The sequence below is a fragment of the Syngnathus acus genome, chromosome 15, assembly GCF_901709675.1.
Source record: "Syngnathus acus chromosome 15, fSynAcu1.2, whole genome shotgun sequence".
In the NCBI taxonomy this organism is placed as follows: Eukaryota; Metazoa; Chordata; class Actinopteri; order Syngnathiformes; family Syngnathidae; genus Syngnathus; species Syngnathus acus.
In genome coordinates, this window is record NC_051100.1 from 9,853,277 (window position 1) to 9,867,901 (window position 14,625).

The 14,625-nt window shown below is 45.1% G+C and overlaps 1 protein-coding gene and 1 long non-coding RNA gene across 4 annotated transcripts in view; one reads left to right on the top strand and one right to left on the bottom strand.

Annotated features, from left to right (window-relative positions):
- Positions 1 to 14,625, bottom strand: part of lyst (lysosomal trafficking regulator) — a 36,364-nt gene that overhangs the window by 11,330 nt on the left and 10,409 nt on the right. For 2 of the 3 annotated variants that reach the window (XM_037272531.1, XM_037272532.1), the window contains exons 6-28: positions 11,899 to 13,990; positions 10,061 to 10,967; positions 9,813 to 9,974; positions 8,967 to 9,132; positions 7,170 to 7,378; positions 7,011 to 7,077; positions 6,717 to 6,826; positions 5,847 to 6,216; positions 5,614 to 5,770; positions 5,361 to 5,534; positions 5,125 to 5,285; positions 4,718 to 4,908; positions 4,063 to 4,308; positions 3,601 to 3,774; positions 3,278 to 3,427; positions 3,054 to 3,191; positions 2,774 to 2,972; positions 2,567 to 2,695; positions 1,340 to 1,964; positions 1,056 to 1,230; positions 800 to 969; positions 491 to 721; positions 234 to 400 (exon numbers count right to left, since the gene is read on the bottom strand). In XM_037272531.1, coding sequence (XP_037128426.1) covers positions 234 to 400; positions 491 to 721; positions 800 to 969; positions 1,056 to 1,230; positions 1,340 to 1,964; positions 2,567 to 2,695; positions 2,774 to 2,972; positions 3,054 to 3,191; positions 3,278 to 3,427; positions 3,601 to 3,774; positions 4,063 to 4,308; positions 4,718 to 4,908; positions 5,125 to 5,285; positions 5,361 to 5,534; positions 5,614 to 5,770; positions 5,847 to 6,216; positions 6,717 to 6,826; positions 7,011 to 7,077; positions 7,170 to 7,378; positions 8,967 to 9,132; positions 9,813 to 9,974; positions 10,061 to 10,967; positions 11,899 to 13,990 — 7,170 coding nt within the window. Of the gene's footprint in view, positions 1 to 233; positions 401 to 490; positions 722 to 799; positions 970 to 1,055; positions 1,236 to 1,338; positions 1,965 to 2,566; positions 2,696 to 2,773; positions 2,973 to 3,053; positions 3,192 to 3,277; positions 3,428 to 3,600; positions 3,775 to 4,062; positions 4,309 to 4,717; positions 4,909 to 5,124; positions 5,286 to 5,360; positions 5,535 to 5,613; positions 5,771 to 5,846; positions 6,217 to 6,716; positions 6,827 to 7,010; positions 7,078 to 7,169; positions 7,379 to 8,966; positions 9,133 to 9,788; positions 9,975 to 10,060; positions 10,968 to 11,898; positions 13,991 to 14,625 lie in introns of all 3 variants that reach the window. The other variant, XM_037272530.1, reaches the window with a different exon arrangement.
- Positions 9,377 to 10,116, top strand: LOC119135160. Its single transcript, XR_005100501.1, has 3 exons — positions 9,377 to 9,592; positions 9,833 to 9,954; positions 10,047 to 10,116. It is a non-coding gene; the product is annotated as an uncharacterized LOC119135160 (long non-coding RNA).

Below are 14,625 nucleotides of genomic sequence, written 5' to 3' on the forward strand. Positions count from 1 at the left end.
AATCCACAGATTGATGAATAAATTAGACAACATAAAAAAAGAACGGAATCATTAAGTGGGAATAAAAACGATTACAAATGGACGAATGACCTTTCCGTTCGCTCTGTAGTTGTAGGTAATGAGCTCTGTTTTGTTGTGCAGCAGAGCGTGACGGCTCGATGCAATATGTGAATAGTACGCTGAACGCTGATAAATTCCGCATGTGCTTTGCATTTCAAGAATCCAATCCTTACCCTGTGTTCGCCGCATCTTGCTGGTCTGCATGTAACCGAGCAAGGTAATGAGGTCTTCAATGATGCGGAAGTACTGGGACCCTGAAGAGCTGCAGGAGTGGATGGTTACAGCAACTAACAGCTGCTGGATGTCGCAAACCAGGAGCTTGTAATCATTCAGGGGAATGCTGCAAGAAAAATATCAATTCCATGATAGGGTCTTGCGATTTCGATAAGATATGCAATCATGAAAAGATTCATCATTCTAGCTGGCCTACCAGGTCTCCATGCCATTGAGGGTGGAGAGGGTGTTGAAGAGCACGTAGAGCAGCCCGTGATCGAGCAGGATGTCTGCCAGCTTGGGGCAGGCGTTGAGGAGCTGCAGTAGCATGCAGAGGATGTTGTGCACTAAAGAGTTCTCGCACAGGGAGTTCTCAATAAGACCCAAGACTGGGATGATGCAACGCTTTGTGAAAGGTGAGATTGTTTCCATTTCCTCCAGATCCAGACTAGACAGTTATGGAGTAAAAATGGATTAGTTTAAACAGCAGGCCATTAGTACATTAAAGACTTGCAGATAAACATACTCTTCCTCCAGGCCCACAGGCCGTCCAAAGAGCATCTCAAGGAAGCACTCGATGAGCCCCTGGCTGCCCTGGTGGATGTACAGCTGGTTGGCCAGCAGGGAGAAACCGTGATTCTTCAGGAATTTCTCCTTCTGCTCCTTGTTGGCTCGGCCAAAGTATGCATCCAGCAGCTAGGAAAAAGAAGTGGCATATCATGAAGAGTCTTTCATAATCAAATCAAACACAAAGAAATCATAGGTAGGAAAACAGGGCTGACCTTCATAACTCCTCGCTGGATGAGAGGTGATGAGTGGTTGACCAGGACAGTTAGGGCCTCAGGCTGGATCAGTTTGTCCATAACCTCCTCAAGCATGAGGTCCGGCAACAGTAGTAGGACACCCCTCAGAAGGTCATAGAGGCCACAGCAGATGAGAAGTAAGCAGTCCTCCGTACTGCAACACAGAGTGTGTGATTCAGTGCCCTAGTTTGGATTCTTAAGCGCGAGCGTTTATGGATGAGCTACTGCTGCTCCAAGTCAAATGAAAAAAGCTTTCCACATACCGGTCATTGGAATCCATTTTGCTGTGTGCTCTCTCGCATCCGGGAGAGTAGGTGTAACTTTCCCAGTCTTCAGGTACAGAGCTTCGATCGGCTGCACTGGGCCAGCGACTGACTGCCAATGAGCCATTCGGAGCCGGAAAAGCCAATCCCAGACTGGCCAGGTTGCTGTGACTCCTCTGGAAGGATTGGATACCTTTTAAGCTGTCAGGGCGTCGAGGCGCCTCATCACTGGCCCAGTCAAACCTGTCCTCGGACTCCACCACGCCCACACTCCCTTCTGCCAAGCTGTCCACCTCCGTAGCCTCGTCCCGCTCCTCCTCCACGCTGATGGACGGGGTGCGTCGAGATCCTTCATTACCAATGTCCCTCGAGTCACAAATCGTCTTGGCGGATTCACAACTGCTGAGGAGCTGCTCGTCACCTCCTCCCTTCTTGAGCGTTTCGGTACTGCCCAGAGCATGCTGGGCGGTCAGCGACGCCCGCTCGATGTCGCGAGTCTCATTCACGCCACTGTGAGTGAGGCGGGGTGTCAATAAAGGGGATGAGTAAGGCGACGGTGCAAGGCTGGGTGGGCGTAAGGATTGATCATCACCCCCGTGCTCAGGCGATGGACCAAGGAGATGGCCTAAAAAATAAACAACATATTGAGTACTGTGTAACTCGCTTCTACTTTGCAGCAACAAACGACAATAGTGTGGAGTCACTCAATTAATAGTACTGGCCCATGACACATGATATGGACAAATATTCTGACATCACTGGCTCTATTGAGCAAAGAGGTTTAGAAGCCACATATATTACATGACCAGATAAGAGAGAGAAAAAAAAAAACAGCCAATGTAGTAAGTAACGTTTTTAGTAGATAGCATTATTAATGTTTCCAAAGAGGAAATTGAGGCCATGTGCACTTTTTTGCCTCAGATGGCCTTCACTGTCATCTGGTAGCAGGACAAAATTCTCAGCTGCGTCCTCCAAAGCTGTATCGTTCCTTTGAATAAACTTCTCAATAGGTTAATGGGAACGTGGCATTTCCTTTAAAGATACAATGAGTAACTTTTTTTAACATGCTATGTCTCCATGCTTGTGAGCTCTAATTGTGTGAAAAGTCTCCACACAAATTTGCCAAGACAAAAGCCCGAATTGCTCAATTGTACTTATTACAAACTGCTGTACGCTATTCCAACAACCCACTGGAGCGTTTCAAAGGAGCAACTGAAACAGGCTTACCTTCGTGGGGAGTATCGGTAAAGACAATTGGGGAAAGAGACACCACTGAGCTGCTGGCGGACTTCCCTCCACTGTTTGAGTGTCGCAGGTACATAATAGACTGCAACTTGTCATGATACAGCTTCCCATCTGACAAATGATATTAAAAGAGCTCAATGAATACAAGTCACATATGTTTGTAGTTACATTCCCCTGCTGACTCTTCACCTATGTGCAGTGAGAAGTAGAAGCTGGATGGAGTGTGGCAAACGTAGGTGTTAGTAGGTGGGTGAACTGCCAGCAGGAAATTATAGATAAGTTTTAGCAAGTCCAGATCAGGTGGTGATCCTAGCACTTCCTGGATTATTTTGACAAAAGACAAACAAACTTCCTGCGGGATGGCAGTCAGGTGCTCGTCCCGATGCTCCTGAAGACAAATACCAGCATAAGTTACGGTTGCTCAGATACAATTAATGGCGCTATAATGACTATTTTTTGCTTGAAACACCTGTAACACTTGGCAAGTTAGCAAGAAACGGTCCACCACTTCAGCTTTCAGGAACTGACGGATGTTTAAGACCTGGTAAGGATGATGCACCCTGATCAGGATTTCCAAAGCAGCCAGAAGTGTCTCCCACACACCACACTAAAAAAAAAACCAGATACTGTTTACTAACTTGTGGCGTTGTACCTGCTGCAAACTGCAATTGAGACATTTATATTTGCGTTCACCTCTGCTTTTGCCCAGATTTTCCAGTCCAACAAGATGTCCGAGAGCAGTCTGATGTCCTGCACCACAGCAATGGACTCCGTGTCTAATCGGAACTGCCCGTCATCCGCCAGGATTAAGACAGGTCTGCTACAACAGCCATCCAACAAAGTCTAGAGAAAACATTAAGTGGCCGTCAAATTAAACAGCACAGTGTTTCTGACTCAAATGAGAACAAATGCTTTAACCTTTAAATGCAGACTGGGAGGGAAAAAACATCTTGACAGTTAAATAAAGAGCCCTTAATGCACATAATCAGTGTATAATCTGGAAATCGAATGCTTACTTTCAGCATATGATATCCAACGATACATTTGGACTTGATGAGAACTTGGTGTATCATAGAGTAGCCATGATAATAGTCCATTTCATGGATGCGATGCTGGTTGAATTGGGTCAGAGACAAGAGTATCTGCAAGGCCAAAGCCTGGGTCATCTCACAGTCACTCAACTCCACCGTCTAAGGAACAAAATTCAATCTGTGGTTAGAATTCGTCTTCACCCGGCACAGGAGAAAAGATGCACGCATGTTGGCTCACAAATACATGTTAGGATAAGTATCCAGTCTGACTAACACATTTCACAGTATAAAGGTTTGGTGTTCAAACATGGCTTCTCTAGTGCATTTATCTTTAAATTAGCAGTTGCATTGTAGATACTGCAACATGAAAGATGCATGCGTGTTCAAAGTTCTGACTGGTGCTGTAATATTTTTTTTTGTAGTAATTTCATGTGTGGCTTCTCTGACCTGTGCAAAGAGGAAGACAATATTTCCTGTCCCTCCGATCTTATGCAGGACACTTTGCAGGCCTTGGGTTTCAGTTGGCAGCAGAGCTTTGAGAGCGCTTGGCTCTAAAGAAACACTTTGCACTTCTCTGGAGCTGAAGGGCCGCTGGGTAACCACCGTCTTGGCTTGTCCCTTCAGTCTAATTACGGGTTCATAGATAGTATAGACCCTCGGACTGCTGGGAGCATACACAACTGCCAGGCTCTCCTGTGATAAAACAGATTCAACTTGGACTTTATTTGACCTATTGAGACAGAATGGTGAGTGGACCGAGCTCAGCTAACCCTCGTCGTTTCTCGGACTGATGTTGGCTTGTTGGAAAGAAAAAAGCTTGCCAGTTATTCCTCTCCGGCTTCGGCTCTTTTCCGTTTCCAATCACCAAAGGTATTAACCTCAACTTCATTAGCAATTACTACAAGGGGAGTGTTTTTGTTCTCAATGAATTAGCTGAGGTTTTACGATATCTTTTTCCATTGAGGAAAAGTGACTCCCTGCGGTGTGTCGGTAATGACGAATAATTGTTAAGGCGCAATCCACACAAACCATCAAATTCAACAATAAATGAAAGACAGGTTGCTATGTGTGTTATTCTTCCCAGTTGTGGTTCAAGACTTACCACTAAGGCTGTTGTGTCCACATCCTTGCTTTTCATCAGAAGTTCTCGTACGCTGTCACACCTGAGTGCTTCCTGAGTGACAAACTTGGAGAACGACCCTGTAGGTCTGCCATAGTTGCAGGGCATGATTGAGGTCAGGTCGGGCCCACTGGTGTATAGGAAGAAGGCCTCCTCAGGCCCTACTCTGGCCCCTGGAAAAGGTGAGAAATAAAATTCCTGAATTTCAGAGACGCAAAAAATCCGACTGTGACTCAACGTGAGGAAGTAGAAGCCCTTTCAGAGAAATGTGACGTCGTTAGCTATTTTATTTTTGTGCGTGTCACTGTATACAAACAATGAGTTGCAGAGACTCAAATTGTGTCTCAAAGTTAGTGAGGTGAGACAAATGAATAAAACTAAAGTCCTACCGTTGAAGAGGAGAACAGTTCCCATGCTCCAGTTTAAATGCTGTTTTGTAAGATCCTCAGATGATGGGATACAGTGGCCCAACATACAGAAGGTCTTGTTGCTGTCAGAGGATAAACTGCTTTTTCGGGGTAAGGTGTAGTCCAAGAAAACTTCACATTTCCTGAAACAGAGGGGAGGCTTACGGTTTGGTTACCAACGATTTCTCATCCGTTTACGTCACCATATTTGTACTTACATGATGCCACAGACCCAGACAACCACACGGCCATGGATGTTCTTCTTGCCCTCGGGCTGTTGGGTGTAAGTGAGGCCGAGGTGCTGCCATTGGCCGGGCTGGAGGAGCCCCTCGACAGAGTCTGCCTGCGCCAACAGCCCCGCTTTTATCTCGTCATTTGGGTCGATACAAACCCTGTGGGAGCAGTGTACTCAAATATAAAACTTTACTAAGCCCGTGCCTCATAGGAACGCCGGCGTATTAGAACACTCACCTGAATGTGAGTGAGCCAGTGAAGAAGTCCGCCCACACTTGAAGCATGAGTGCTTTGGAGCCCATGGATAGAATATGAATGAGGCCTTCTTCCGTTCCTCTTTTTGTAGCCTGAGGTGAGCCATGGTGCGCCTCAGCAGCAGGAGGATTCCTCCTTTCTGGAAAAAGAGAAGAAAAATACTGAAATGTACAGACTGGGTATCAATGACTTTTATTCAACAATGTGTTTCTCACCCTTGTCGATGTTTGCTGCTCTTTCCTCTTGCTCGGCCACCCTAAGCCACATGGAGGCGCTGAAGCCACTGGCCATGTGAGGCCAACAGTTCTGCCCCACTAGGGGCAAGTGGAGAGGAGCAGTGTGCCAGGGAGAGGAACGCAGGTGACTCGGTCTGATCTCGCTGTCTCCCTCCCAACGACCAGGAGATAGTTTGCCCTTCCAGAGGAGAGCGACACTTTTCCCTCCAGCAGCGCCATTTGGTCTGGAGCTAGGTGACACTCCTCCAGGTGTTGAGGCCCCAAGGATTATTGGAAAGTCCAGCAGGTGAAGAGGCTCTATGTTCACATTGGCTTCAACAATTTGTAAGATGCCTTGGAGTAAAATCTCCTGGGAAGACACATAATAAGAAACGTTAGCGTCCATTTCTTTGACTTTGAGTACTGTATGTCATTTTCAGGTAAAACAAAGAGTAAGCTAAAATAAACGTGTAAATGCAAATGAACTAAGATGAAATGTTTGGACCTCAAGAGCTTTTAACCACACGTTTTTTTGTGACCACTGTAGCTTTGCAGCTCACGTAGCATGTTACTGCATTCCAATCTTCCTTTTTGGAAACGTGTTTCGGGGAGACTACAAGTGACATCTCCTGCCTGATAGCACAAAACTGTGGTGGCAATTTGTGACAGCACATCTGTTCTACACACATGGGTGTTAATTGTTTGAGCAACAGGGGGAGCAAAATGCATTGATGTATTTCAAGAACCAAGACATGAATACAGGAGAAAGTGTCACTAAAAAGCACGTGGTGGTGCCATAATAAATACATGCCCACAAGCTATCCAACCACATGCAGACCTGTACATGTGATGGATGGGTTTACTACTTACAGTAGGTGGGGTCTTGTCCAGGAAAAGACGAATCAATAGAGCCAGTTCCTCTGCTGTGATTCGCTGGCTCACCATGGCAACAAGCACCTCCACTATAACAGTCTGGCAGTCTGAATGTAAACCAATTAGCAAGATTACACACATTGAGTATTTCAATCAAGGTAAGCACATCACAATACTTCTAAAGGTCATAATTCCATAGACCAAAATGTGGATATCTGTCCCAAATTATCCGGGAAATCCACACATTTTTGCATGAATAAAATTGTGATTAAAAAAAAATGCAAAACAAACCTTTAAGTGAATGGTCCGCGTGGCTAAGGATGTTATGAAAGCCAGACAGGATGGTTTTGACGCCTCCCTGTGAGCATCAAATCAAGTCGTCAGTCATACTTGAGAGTCCAGTGAGTGAAGAAAAATTAAGAAACTTGCAGAAGAAGAAGTTAGTCCGACCTGGTCATAGAGTAGAGCGGCATTGCGGTGGTTGGCGCGAACTGCGCCGAGCAGGCTGTGAAACACATGACTCACGACATCCAAGTCTGGAGAGCCGGTGGCCAGTAGTTGCAACTGGATTGTACAGATCTCTGGGAAAAGCAGCAGGCCACGCCCTGGACCGTCTGCCACTGTCGCAAATTCACGTTGCGCAGACTCCACCTTCAACTCTGAGGGAGCAGCCAATGAGATACGACATTAAATCAGAGAAACACCGTCACGGACACATCTTAAACCTTCTCCTGACTGACGCCGCACTTGAACAAGGCCAGCTGGACGCTTAAACAGCTTCACCATCCAGAGGCATTGCCTGCTACATCTCCAAGCAGCTGTCTTGGTGGCGGCTGATAAAATGCAGAAGGAGAGTCTGCTTTTGCTTTCTTGAGAGCAGCCCAGCAGACGCTCACGCGCCTTGTCAAACCGCCTTTTTTTTTTTTTTATGAGTGTTGTAAATCCCCTGAAGTTCACACTGCTCAATTGTCCTCCACACTTGCACAAACAAATCGGCATCTGGTTCAATCTTGATCTTCGATTAAAATACAAATTTAGCCTGTTTGTTGAAAACATGAAATGTTACACACAGTTTAAATGCAGGCCTAAATGAAATGCTAACTGCCCAATGAATGTCATCATAAATTTGGGGAAAGTTCTTCATTTTGCGTGAAAAAATAAAAATAAAAATCATTTGTAGGTTATTCTAACAAAAAAGAAAACAACATTTGAAAGCTTCATTCTTATTATTCGACAGCGACAGTGTGGGCTTTGCAACTTTCTGCCAAAACTTCTGCAGAGCACAAACAAGGGAGTAGTCCCGTTTGAAGGAAATGACCACTATACTGCACATTACAATACACAGGGTCAGACAACATGTCAGACAACCTTTATAGGACAAATAAATAGCCTCTAAGTTAACTTCCTCATTGTAATATAGTATTTCACATTTGGACTAATTTCTCATGATTGTGTCAACAGAGGACGACTAAAACGAGAGCAATTAAGAAGGAATTTTTAATCCAATCAGTTTTGAACGAGGCCAGTATTTTGGATTTAAGGTTGAGAATGTTTTCCAGGAAGTAGATGTTTAATGGAGATTTAACAAATCACAAGATCCAGCTCATGCGGTGCAATGAACTAAGTAGCCTGCAGTTTTAAAACTCCAAACAATGACTGTATTCTGAGGAGGTGAAAGAGAGAATGTGTCTAATCAGGCTGTCTGAAACCGACAAGAACAAAGCAGAAATATATATGTGCATGAAAAAAGTGCAAATGACGTGTTTTGCAATGTCATGCAAGTACTCAGAATTTGGTATTGCCAAATATCATAGCAGGGGAAGATACTGAAAAGGAAGTTTGAATAGCTTAAGCATCATAGTTAAAAAGGCATAGAATTTTTTTTTTGTCATTATTGGGGAAAGTACAGTTTACTGGAAGGAGGAGGAGGCTCCACATTTTTTGTTTCCCAAGGTTAAAAATAAACAAGTTTAAAGGTTGAGAAATATACACAACGTCTCAATCTATCAAGACTACCTCTGTTGACGTTTATTACAGACAAAAAATAAATAGGAGAGGAATGTAAATATAGAGGATTTATAGATTGAGACTTAAATGACTCCCTGTGACTGAGGTGAGTGTTTTGAATTTATAAAAAAAACAAAAAAAAAAAAACATTAGCAGTGATATTTGACCATCTCAGCTGTAGATTCTGACAATGATATGTTACAGATTCTCAAGGATGAGTGAATTGCAGTGTGGTCCTACCCTCTTCCTGGTTGTCCATGTCATCAAGGTTGCTTTCGCTGTCGGCGTCGTAGCCCTCTTCCTCCTCCTCTTCCCCAGGGGGCTTGACGCTGCAGCTCGCAACGCCGTCCACCTCCTCTGATAGATCGCCCGTCGGAGCTGCCCCCTCTACCAGCACTTGGAACTTCTGATAGAAAGACGGTGAGAGGAAAAAGAGGAAGCAAGACAAAGAGAGAGAAAAAAAAAAACATCAAATCATATATTTTAATCTCAATAAGAGCAAATGTGAACAAAATGCCAACCATTTAAAATTGTTTAATGGATGTGTAAAAACTGAAGTACAAATAAGATGAATTATTATTAGCTGACTTGTACAGCAAGCCACCTAGTTCCTGTTTTGCATAGCTCGTCATCAAAAGGACATGAAGGGGTGCACACAAGTAAACAAGTCTTAAGTGTCAACTGATTCACCGTGGAGGCGGACAGTAAAGAACAATTCCGTTCCTGTACAAAAAAAATAGGCCAAGACACTGTGTGGATCCATGTGACATCATTTGACTGTGACGAGCTTCACAGAACAAATTCAGCTGGATCATTGGGACGCTCTGCATGACTCACTGAAAGAGCACCACGTGCTTCAGAATTTCGTAAAATCTATTTTATGAAAGCATGAGCCATCCTGTGTTGGAACAAGCATTTTTGTTGAGGAGAAACAAAACTTGATCAATGGAAAAATGAAGTCATGCGATTATCTTGTATTGTTATTTTCTCTAGTGTTCTGATTTCGCTACTATATAAAACTACATGAGTTGATAGGATAAAAAAATGCATAATGTCACTTACAGCATCTCCAAAGGCAGGACTCACCCTGTCTGGTTTCTCCTCAGGGGGATCGGGAGTGGATGACACGTCGGCCAAAGCTACTCTCAGCAGAGAATCAAAGAGTGGCACGGCGAGGTCAGAGTTGACCACCCCCGAGCAAGAAAGCTGCTCTTTGACTTCTAACAAGGTATCTCCCACTGACTTGGGCTACAGAGAAGACATAATACCATACGTGAGACACTCACTATGACCAGAATATTTGTATTTTGTGTTTGATAGCTGAAGATGTATACCTGAGAAGAAAGCTCCAAGTCCGTCCTGGCACTGTTTAGACAAATCGCCAATAAGGCCTCAAGAAGGCGAATACTTTCTAACTGCCACTCTTCCTCCAGCCTCTTGGCTGGATCTTTGCTTTTCCCCTCAGCTGGAGTACTCTTAATTGAACCTTGACCTTGCTCATCTACTCTAACTGTGGAGTCTGGGCTCCGTTTGACTTTGAGCTCCTTTTTCTTTGCTTTGCCATCCTTGGATTTACAGGAAAGCTTCTGAATAACCATGCTCATGAGGCGCAAACAAACATCCAAGCCTCCAAGTCTGAAGAATTGCCTCTGGAACAAAGGATTGGCCTGGTAGACACATCGACACACTGACCAAATGTCAGCTGCCCGTCGGATCTGTTCTTTGGACGGTAGGGTCACACTGTCGGGGGACAGGTATACCAAGCGCCCACCAAGAGGCTCACTCGCTGTACTGTCATAGCCCGAAGTATCTTCCGAATCATTAGCCGAGTCCCGGTCAGAGTCGGCGTCTTTGCTAACACACAGAAACGCAACACAGAGGAAGAGGTTAATGACATGGAGGTGCGTCTCTGCTTGGCAACGACCTGCTCCACGGCCCTGCCCGCTACGACTTTTGTGGCGTGGGTATGCCTCCTTTAGCACTTCATAGAACTTGCTGAGGCTCTGAGGACCCTCTCCAGATCCCCTAGAGCCCGGATCCTCAGCCAGATTTGAGATTGTCGGCTTCTTTTCCGCAACAGCTATCTCCAACTCCTGGAGCGCGCTGTCAGCTTGCTGGTGTCCGAAGCTGGTTATCAGAATCTCAAATACTTTCAAAGCTAAAGAGCACGTCTGGTCAAGGTACACTAGTTCTGTCATCTGGTTGAGGCCATTGCAGCTGATGAAAAGATCTCGGATGACCCTGTGATGGAAATATTTGTCAGTATTAATTCATCAATCCATCAATCAATCAATCAAGGTGTGGCAGTGCTTCAGTTCCTAGAGTGCAAAACCTTTTTATCTAAACAAATAGTCATCCCGATGGAATGTTTCCTTTTTCCTTTTTAATGTTTACTAATGTTTTTCAAGATCATGTCACATGTAGCATCTCCTGCAGCTCTATTAAAAAAATAATTGTTGCGTTAAGTGTGAGACATGGTTGAAAATTATTACTGGATAAACACTACTGTTTTCTTGTAATTTGTCTGGGTTTTGAATTATAACGCATGCCAAAGACAAAATCAGTATAACCAGGCAGTGATGAATGAAAAATTCTGTTTCATGGTTAATTAAACAAAAAATGTGTTCACCCATCAGTAAGGTTTCCAGCTACATTGGTTCGAGACAAAATGCATTTTTAAACGGTTTCCTTTCTAAAGTTACTTTTGAGTTACCATATTCTTTTATGAACATACACTGTACCAATACAGAACTCTTATCGAAAACATCCAAACAAAGTCAAACTGTCGAGTGTATGTTATGCAGCTTTAGGAAACTGCAGCCTTTTCCAGATCTCCAACGCTGTACCCTTGTCACAAAACCTAACAATAGTATCCCAGGTCACTTGTTATCCACAAAGCCTTGCTAAATTATTGATTAGCATCAATTAGCAATGACAAGGTTGGACTGATCTAATGACAATGGGATGGATTTAATAATCAGGCAATAATGAAAAAATATATATATATTTTTTTATATTTATATGTTATATAATCAATACCAGGCATCCTTTTTATCCTTAAAACTGATCATTAACAGATATTTCAGATAATCATCTTCCCACTATTACTCAAAGCACCTAACGCCTTCAAGTAGTATTGAAGAGAATAATATGAACAAATCGGATAACTTACCTGAATTTGAGAAGGGCGGGTAATGCTTGCAGATATACGAGTAGAATCTCGATGGGCAGGCACTGCGTGTGATAGCCGCAGACTTTGGTACAAACTGTAGATACTCCAAGCTGCTGGGCATGGTGGGCTAGCTCGACCCCTCGCTGTAGAACAGGGTTGAAGATATGTGTGTAGAGCTGCCACTGCACGACAGCATTGCCACGCAGTGTCAAGTGGCACACGTGACCAGCGACATGCTGGCTCAGGTGCCAGTCGTCTCCAAACACGAGCTCTTGGTAAGCCTCAAGGGCATCCCACTTCCATAGCATGTCCTCTGCACTGCCTCCACTTGGCAGAATCCCCTGGGAGCGGTAGCATAGGCTGGTAGAAATAGCTGAAAGTTCCCCATGTTGTAGCGTCTCCTCCAGGCCTGGCAACTGACTGTGGTCCAAAGTGCAAATGTTACATGAAGCAAGCTTCGCTCTCTCCGAGGGCTGTCCTCCGCCAAGCTGGTCTAGTACTAGTCTGCCGAGAACACTGAGAACATGAGACTGATAACTACGAAGACCTGGCGCTTGGAAGGCGTCCAGGAGTGGCCGTATCACGGAACGAGGGTCCATGCAACAGCAGATTCCAACAGCCTGCACCCCGGCCAGTACTTGCAATATGGCCGGTCCACTGGACGACAAGCGTTGCAGGAGCCGCAGACATTGGTTAGCACAGGCGGCCAGGCAGCAGCAGCGTTCGGGGTAACGCACTGCATCGCCCCCCATTCCTTCCTTCCCTTCGCCGTCCTCCTCAAAGGGGTTCCGCCTGGCAGCCAACTTAAAAGCGGAGACAGGCAAACCCGACAGATCTCTGTGATGATGAAGGAAGTGGGAATATTCACAACGCCGGTGACGACGTCGAGCGCACACAGACTGATGTAGCTGCTCTGACTTTGCTTTCTTCACTGCACTTACAATCTTGAAGACCCCGGCAATTAAACCTCGTAGCCTATCTGAAGCCTCGCCTCCTACTTCTGAATCCCTCGCCATCCCGAGTTCCTCGAGACGCAGTACTGTCGTCTCAAAAAGCTCCAGACCACGGTGCTGGACAAATTCATGAATGAGGTCTAGTGCTTGACTAAAGAAGAAAGGGTTGGGTGTTGAGGCCTGCAGGCAACCCAGAAGGACTTGCAATACACCTTCGAGAAGCTCAGGCAGGAGTAGTGCCCTGTGGCGATAGCGGGAAAAAGAAAAATCTTCTTGGACTTCCTGTAGGGTCTTTTTTGGTCGAGGAGCAAAGGGATTGGTCTGTCTGTCGAGGCAGCTTTGGATTTTTAGAGTGGCCCGTAGCAGGTCGGTCAGGCTGCGTCTCAGGCTATCTGGAAGGGTTTCACTTTGACTGACATCAACTGACATCAGGTGCAAAATGGTGCGCAGAAGCATTCTCTGCACCAGTGCAATTGGCTCTTCTGTCCAGCCCCCAGCAAGCTCATCGGCCCCAGTTCCACCACCTCCTGGACCGCAACAATCTCCAAACTCGGTTAGGATCTCGGTCAGAGTTGGAACAACACTGACTGCCAAGCCAGGATTGTGATTGATGCTCATATCAAATTTACACACTTTCTCCAGTAATGAAAGTAACACGTAGCAGAGGTCAAAGGGTGAGTTCTCCATGCGATTAAATATTGACATTGCAGCTGGGTCTGTCAGAGTTTCGGTGTCCATTGCGTGAGACCCAGAGACCCTGGGATGAAGGTATGGCGCGCTCATGGTTTCCGTGGTGGTGGTCGCTGAGTCCGTTAACTGTGTGGCTTCCAAACGATGATGTAGATGATGTACACGGATGGTAGAGCCATGCGACCTTCTGCTCCTTGTGCCACTTGGGCCCGCCTTGTCTTCAGCATTGGCTTCTGAATCTGAGGTAGAAACTTGGGAGCGCCGAGCATCCTTTACAGAGTATTTCTGGGCTGTCCTACGTGACCTCCTTGATTTCCAGGTGCCACTGCTGACACGCGGCCTCTTTCCAGTTTCCTGTTCATCTGTCCCAGGCTTCTGTCCTGCTCTAAGAGGCACGGCCTTTACCTCCCGGCTGAGGAACACCTCTAATAGCGACGGCAGGGTGAAATCTGTCGACATAGAGAAATGTCGCTTGTGAGCTTTTGGAAATACAGAACAAAAACACGCTTTAGAGAGAAAAATTACACGGCTACGCAACTCACAGAACGTTTAGCTTCAGGATTCTAGACTCCTTATCATGGTGGCACATGTGCATGGGGGTTAATTGTCAGAAACCATTACCCACTTGTTAAAACACATTCAGTGAGTAAGAAAATAATTAAAGTAAAAAATGTCTAGCGTCTATGCCACAGACGATCATCAGTCCAGTACTAAATACCAGTGTCATCCAAAGGTCAGAGGCTCCTGTAGGCACTCCGATAATTCATGGCTTTCACTTTAGTCATCATTTACAGCATTTGAAACCACTGGTCGAAAAGGGAAAACGAAAACAAGTTTTGAAAATAATCTGGGGTAAATAAACAAAAACTAGTCGTGCTTAATTGTATGTTAGGCGACTTGACCAAGTTAAGAGTTCAAAGGGCGCATACGCTTAGCAAAGTATGACAATAAACAAAAAGCTCTGTGAATAAACACGGTAATTATGACATGAAATAAAGTGTGCTGTACAATTTGGTTGGACACAACAAAGAGCTGTTACGCAGTTAGTCATCTTATTAGTAATTGCGACATAAACATTTAATAT